The 7532-nt window shown below is 41.4% G+C and overlaps 1 protein-coding gene across 1 annotated transcript; it reads left to right on the top strand.

Annotated features, from left to right (window-relative positions):
* Window positions 1-974: 974 nt before the first annotated feature.
* Window positions 975-3048, top strand: LOC122663265. The gene is made up of 4 exons (XM_043858951.1): window positions 975-1617; window positions 1651-2170; window positions 2608-2670; window positions 2770-3048. The coding sequence occupies exons 1-4, from the start codon at window positions 1040-1042 to the stop codon at window positions 2947-2949; spliced, it is 1341 nt and encodes a 446-aa protein (XP_043714886.1). The 5' UTR covers window positions 975-1039; the 3' UTR covers window positions 2950-3048.
* Window positions 3049-7532: the final 4484 nt, after the last annotated feature.

Raw genomic sequence — 7532 nt, 5'->3', positions numbered from 1 at the left:
GTTTCGGTCTGGATTGAATCGATTTCAGTGTGATAAGAGTGAATTCAAAACCAAACTAATAAGGAAAGCTTCGGTTTCAGCCAATTTCGGATTCTTATCGATTTGTTATAGAGTTGGTTCCGATTTCAATCCGATTTGGCATATATATGCATACAAAATATGGAAACATACAATTTTTAAATGTGTTTCAGACTGGTATCGGGTTCTTATTGGGTTATATCGGTTTGGTTTTGATCCGAGTTTTTTCACCCCATTTTGGTTTCGATATGCGGTTATGTCGGATCAGGTTTGGTTTCAGGTGTACAATACAACGAAGGGTATAAAACGCAATAAAAACTGATTCTTTTCTTTAAGAAAATCCATTGAAAGTACAAGCATGAACCAGCTCTCTGCAATTGGGCAAACAATGGATCACATCTATACTCGACCCATTTATTAACTAGGCAGTTTCTTGTTCTCTCCATGAGGAGTGGGTCCCACAACCCCATGAAGGGTGGAGATCTGTCCACATCCATCCCCATGGAAAAAATTTTACTGCTACGTTCATAGCAGGAATGTTCCAGCAACCAAGGAAATGGAATAATTCATTTCCCTTTTGGGTTCATAAATATCGTTCTAAATTTAATATTTTCTAAAATACTCCTTAAGATCCCATTTCCTTGGCTGCCAACCTTGCAGCAGGAACATTCCTCTATTAGTAGTGTAACAGCAAAATTTCGTCCCATCCCCATACCCATATGGGGAGCTGATATTTTCTCCCGTTTCTTATAAAATGCTTCTCTACGAGCCTACAAGGTTCCACGTTCATCGTTGAGTTCAGAGTCAAAGCCTCAATTAAAAGCCACGTGTGCATGCATGTTAGACACGTGTTATCACTTTACCATCATCGTCCCACCACGTGGACGAGCTTTAACCTCAATGGCTTCAACTGCTCAATCCTTTATCGTTCTCTAACCGAAAATCCTCCCATCGTTTCAGAAACATTCCATTATCTCACACCAATACGAACCCAAGGAAGGAGACGAGTGATCAGTGAAAGATGATGAACGTTTTGGCTCTGTTTCTTGTTCTGTCTTCTCTTACAACGGCAAGCATATGGTCGACACCGCCTGAGACATTGGAGACAGAGAAAAAGAAAGCAAGAGAAGAAGATGTGATAATGAGAGAAGGGCGTCGATTAATCGTGGTTGAGTACGAGAAAGAAACCCCTCTTCACCCCAAAGTTTCAATCTCACCCCCCGAACAACCAGATCTCACCCATAAGCTCCCAGGTCAGAGCGTCGGAGACAAATTATCCGACGTGGCAATGGCTACCAAGGAGAAAGCCATGGAAGCCACCGCCGCCGCCTCAGATCAGAGCGTCGGAGACAAGTTGTCGGATGTCGGAAAAGCTGCCAAGGAGAAAGCAAAAGAAGCCGCTTCTGTCCTCCCAAATCTCGGCCAAGGCCTTTCCACTTCAACCCAATCGCAGCCACCAGAACCACCACCATTAGATTCCCCTAGAGCAGCTCCTCCCAGGGAGTTTATCTGCGACGCTTTGGGTAAATGTAAGAACAAACTCGCCGGAGTGTTAGGCAAAGCCAAAGATAAAGCTCAAGGAGGAGCCGAACAAGCTAAAGACATGGCCTCACACGTCGTTGAAGAAGGATTAGATAAAGCCAAAGATGTCATCGACACAACCAAGACTACTGGAGAAAACTTGGCAGGGAAAGCAGAAGAAATAGCCGAAGATGTTGCCGATAGAGTGAAAACGAAAGCGCATCATTTAAAGGAAGAAGGAAAGGACAACCTGACAGATATTCTCCGGCGAGGCCGTGAGGTGGTTCTTGATGCTATTAGGTATATGATGTCGAGAGAAAGGTGGGCGGCGCTGATGGGTGTGGGTCAGTTGCTTGGCTTCGCAACCGCCTATGGGACGTGTGTGTGGGTGACGTTTGTGTCAAGTTATGTCTTGGCTGGGGTTCTGCAAAGGCAACAGTTTGGGATTGTGCAGAGTAAGATCTACCCTGTTTATTTCAAAACAATGGCTTACAGTATTGGGCTATCTCTGGTTGGGCTGTGGTTCAACCCGAGAAGTCGCCGGTCTAAGTCGGTCCAGAGCTATAATCTATTGGCATCGCTTGTAATGATCCTTGCCAATTTGTTCTACTTGGAGCCTCAAGCCACTAAGGTAAACTTTCTTTCTTTCGTGGTTCTGTTCCAATATGAATAGTAGAAATAGGTGTTCCTATGCCTTTTAATTTATTGAGGTCATAATCCCTCCCACATCAACTGTGGGCATCCTCCAACTCGAGTATAAGGGTCATGAGAAGCCACCCCACTTTGAACCAATTGGTTTTAAAATAGAAATTTCATATGATTTTAAAATAGAAGCTTAATATGGTATCAGAGCAGGTACGTTGGGTCTCCATCGATAATAGACTTGTTTCGTCTACGAAAATCACATCACAGAAGAGGCCTACACATAAATGGGAGTATTGAAGTAATAACCCCACATCAACTGTGGATATTCCAACTATCGAGTATAAGAGCTACAAGAGGTCACTCCAATTTGAATCAATTGGTTTTAAGATGGAAGCGTAATATAATTAATGATTGTTTGTGCAGGTGATGTTTGAGAAAATGAAGATAGAGAAGGAAGAAGGGAGAGGAATAGACGACGCAGACATTGTGACCGATACACAGGAACCACCGTCGCATATGGGGGTTACCGGAACTGCAACCACCGCCACCACAACTACTGCCGCAGCCGCCGCTGTAAGTGAGAAGAGTGGTGCGAGGACGTTGAGGGAGGAAGAGAATTCAAAGAAGGTGAAGTCTAGGCTAAGGTGGATGAACCAGAGGCTGAAGAAGCTCAATACTCAGTCGTCTTTTCTCAATGTCTTGACTCTGATGGCTCTTACGTGGCATCTAGTTGAATTGGGTCAGCGTTTGCACCTTTCGTGCTGATGTGGACAGTGTTTGAACTTCTATTTCTTTTATGTATACGGATGGTACTGACTGTATGTATTGTTTATTTGGACTTTGCTGCTAATGTTAACAATCTCTGTATAGGAGTTCAGTTCAGCTTAGGTTTACGTACGAGAACCATCTCGTTTGTGGATCATCCCATTTTCAAGTTTCTAAGAGAGCTCATACTAGCTCCCTGTGTTTTATTTCATCACTACGTGTAGTTAAGAAATATAAGTCAGTATTGGTCCAAAGGATGATAAATTATTTGTGGATGAGAAGTTTGAGGTCATCCTCTGGTTCAACCTCGATTTAGCGTATTCTCCTTTTGAACCATTACCAATGGAACGGAGATCAGACGCCATCTACGATGGGCCGATAGGTGCTGATTTCAAAAGTTTCTTGTCTAAAACAGGTTTTCATGTTAACGATAAAGGAAAGGTTAGAGTTGCCGTCCCACGAGACGACGACGTTGAAGCTTTTCATCACTTCCTTCTCGACAAGATGGTACCATTGGGTCCTTTTGGTTACCCAAATTAAACGCACCTTTACCAAAATGGCAAGAGGTGATGGAATTGCAAAGCCTCCTAAATAAAATCAAGGTTGAATTGGCAAAGAAGAATGATGAGTTCAATGAATCACAAAGCCTCTTGGACAATATCAAGGTTGAATTGGCGAAGAAGAATGATGAGCTCAATGAATTAAAGAAGTGGACGATTGACCTAGAAGATATCAAATTCTCCCCTTCTTGGATCTTAGGTGATAACACCAACTTCTTTGAATTTCTCCTTAGGATGAATCAAACTTACATTAATGCGGTGGAGAAATATCTCAAATTTGAGTTTTCTGCTATCAAATTTTCAAATTGGTATATTTATCTTGATGCTATTTACTACATTGATTAGACTCAAATAACTTTTAATCTTTTTAAGTTGGTGCAATATGATGCGAATACATGTGAAGAAAGTATGTTACAACGAGAAGTTGTAATACCTTACGGAAGTCCACCTCATCCTAAAAAACATGCCAGCGGATTGGATTGTATATGGAGTCTTGGTAACGATTGTGTTTCCACATTCAAAGATACTTGTTTTATTGGAAAAATAAGGGAAGTCTCGGGTAATTTCTGCAAGAATGCTTTGGCTAGCGTCTTTTTTGAACAAAATCAACACGGGGGGAATTGTTTTGTTGATGCTTTAGCAACAACTTTCTTTGTTTTAAATACAGAGGAAGTACTAGTATGGAACACTCTAAGTAATGAGGCTCCACGCTTCATTCCATAGGGCCTATAGTTTAATTTTAGGGAAATTATCAACGCCACCCCCTGACGTTTGTCTATATTTTAAGACACCCATTAACTACCATAATATCAGCGCCACCCCCTGCTTTACCAAACTAATTCCACACAATCCCCCTACCGTTAGTTAAAAGCTGTTAAATGGTGATGTCAGCTGTTTAATATTTTTTAAAAGACAATTCTACCCTTCTTAGTTGGCAAAGTACCTAATCTACCCTTTCAATTAAAACACCCACAAACCCTTTTCTTCCTCACACTCATCGACAACTTTGGAAAATCCATTGCAACATCTTCCTCACCCCAGATCGCACATCCTTTAGTTCTCCGACCAAGCTCGAGTTGCAGAGACGAGTTCTTTGTCCAAGTCTCAGTCTCACTTGATCACAAGCTCGAGTTGCAGTGGCTAGCCCCCTTCTTCTTCTCGTCTGATTCCAATTGAGCCCCCTTCCTCTTCTCTCACTCCTCTATCAACAAACCTTACAGAGCAAACCATATTTCTTAAAATAAGTCATTAGAGGGGTGAGATGGAGAGAGAAATAATGAAGCTTCCTTGGTTGCCTTGTCTTCTTCTACTTCACTTTTGAGTTTCTATTGAAGCCCTAGCTCTGCTCCTCTGTCAGTTCAGATCCCGGTAATTTCTCACCTAAGCTTCGTTTCTGATTCATTTAATACTCGTTGTCGATGAGAGATGTGTCTCTGTAGTACTGATTAGATGGGAGAATTAGGAGCTTTATGTGGTTGAAATGTTCACCAGACCCTATTTTACCCCTTCCACCTCCTCCTCACCCTCTATTGGGCCTTAGCAAAGTTGCATCAAGAACACCAAGCCTGTCGGTAGCAGCGAGCATGATTATGCCGCTGTTGCCGAAGAAGTCGTCCATCTTCGTCAACAGCTGGTTAATGGTCTGCTTCCTCTCATCGTTTCCACCTCCGAGCCCAGCCCCACGTTACTTCCATGGTTCAAACACTCCAGGATAAACTGCTTGAAGATTAAGAAGCTGAAGCTCGAATTTCTTCTACCAAATCCTCAAGTGCAACAAGAGTGGTGATATAGTCATTCCAATTCGCATTAAGAATTTGGTGTATTTGTAACATTTGTCTCTCAATGTCAATTACCTACATGATATGTTAACTGAGTGTGTGCACTTCTAGCTGGGTGCCCATAGCATCCATATATTAATGGAAGTAGTATGCTATGAATTCCATGATTTGAAAGAAATTCTAGATTCAGATTCCAATTGAGATGCTGACTTTTTATAGCCCAGGGAGTAAAGACATTGGATAATAACTCTAAGATATTCAGGTTTCTTAATTAAACCTTTTGAACCGAGCAACAGAGGTAATACTTGTTTTCGATGAGAGATGCGTCTCTGCCTAAGCAGAATTAAACCTTCTACGAAAGTTGTCTAGTTTGGAACCAGAATCGTGGAAGTGGTTTTTTGGTTTTGCTTTCGGTTGTTGGTCGTTACTGTTTTTGCTCCTATTGTTCTGTTTAGGGATGGGAGCGAGTGGGAGGGATGGGTGGTGATGGGGGAGAACAGTGCGGAGTGGAAGTGGAGGTTACTTAGTAGGGCCGCGGTGGCTGAAAATGAGTGGGGACGGAAGTTGAGGTGGAGGTAGAGGTGGAGGTGGAGATGGGGAGGGTAAAATAGAAAATTTGTTTAGGAATAGGTTTTTTTATGTTTTTACAATAAATGTTGTATTGGTCAAAGAAACTTCATATGTTAACACCGTTCAAAAATGGGTAATGGTTGATATTATGGTAGTTAGTGGGTGTGCTTTAAAATATAGGCAAACGTCAGGAGGTGGCACTGATAATTTTCCTTTATTTATTTTATGCTTTGTTTTGTTTTATTTTAATATAGTTTGTTTTAGTTTTGTTATATAGGTAATGTATTGTCTCTTCCAAGGAACGAGGAATCAGTTTGGTTAATGTGCTTCAGCGGTTTTCCATAGTTTTTTTTTTTTTTTACCCTGAATTTCTCTGGGACCCGGGACAGCCCTTAGACTTCATTAAAATGATAAAAAATAATCAAAATTACAAGACGGGGGGGGAGGGGATGTACCCGCCTTACCCCTAGCCCGAATGTACTAAGTACTTCTAATTAAACTCTCTAGCACTCATACAAGAGCTTTCACCCTCCCCTGCATAGTAATTGTTAGTGTTGTGATCATGTCAATCGGCTTCAATTTGCAGCCAGCGATCCAATTGCCACGGCTGGGGACTTGTTTCTTATAATGGTTCCAAGCATTCAAATGGTAGGATGGTCAAAGGTGTTTTGATGAGAATTCATATGAACCACCTAAAATCTTGGGGTTCCCCTTACATAGAGGGGCCTTGTGTTTCCACCGACAAAAGTTGGGACACCACAGTCAAATATAGCAGCTCCACCGACAAAGAAAAATGGGGAGAAAAGTGCAAAATGAAATAAAGGTCAAAAGAGAAGGAGAAATAAAGAAAGAAAAAGAAAAGAGCACAAGGAGAGAAGATAAAGAGGGGCCAGCCGCCTCCACCAACCCTGTCCAATAGTTGAGAAACTTGAATGCGGTGGGAAGAGAATTCAAGGAGTGCTTCCTCTGTACTTATGGGAGAGAGAAGTGGAAAGTGAAGAAAATAAACAATAAATATGCTGACAGTGAACAATATATGTCTATCTTTAATGTCTGAATAATACAATATTGTGAGTCTCGGACTGTCTATTGATATGAACTATGACGTGTTGGAATAAGTTCACGCATGGTTTGATGGAATCATGATTCGTTTCTTGAATCAGATTAGTCGATATCGGTCAAGGTTGATCCCAAGATTAAATCGATCTAGCAAGGTTTTACTGGATCGTTCTCTGGATTGGCAGATCTGATTCGATACTTGTCATTTATTTTGGGTTTTAAAATCCATATTTTTCCTTGTCCCAAGCCTTTTAAGCTCTGATTCATAGATTTGGGGTTTTTTAATCCGTGAGAAGAAGGGGGGATCGAGAATATGTCATTCCAAGTAAACATTAACCTGCTTAAGGTGGTTAGGGTTTTAAAACCTAGATTTTCATGTTCTTCTTTGTCCTAAGTTTTTCACCCTGTTATTTAGAGATTTAGCCTCAAATCCACGAGTGAAAAGGAGGGGGGGGGGATCTTACTATTTTTTACTAGAAAGCTATTATGGGAAAATTTTATTCCATGAAAACATTGATTGGATCCCACAAAACCTAGAGTATTTTTAGATAATGGCAGCAGTGGGTGAGGTTGAGGAGGTAGAAAAGATACAATTTGGATCCTCTATTGCCAAGCT

Source organism: Telopea speciosissima, chromosome 5, assembly GCF_018873765.1.
Source record: "Telopea speciosissima isolate NSW1024214 ecotype Mountain lineage chromosome 5, Tspe_v1, whole genome shotgun sequence".
NCBI classification, from domain to species: Eukaryota; Viridiplantae; Streptophyta; class Magnoliopsida; order Proteales; family Proteaceae; genus Telopea; species Telopea speciosissima.
Note: the sequence above shows the minus strand (reverse complement) of the source record. Positions and strands in the feature narration are given on the sequence as shown.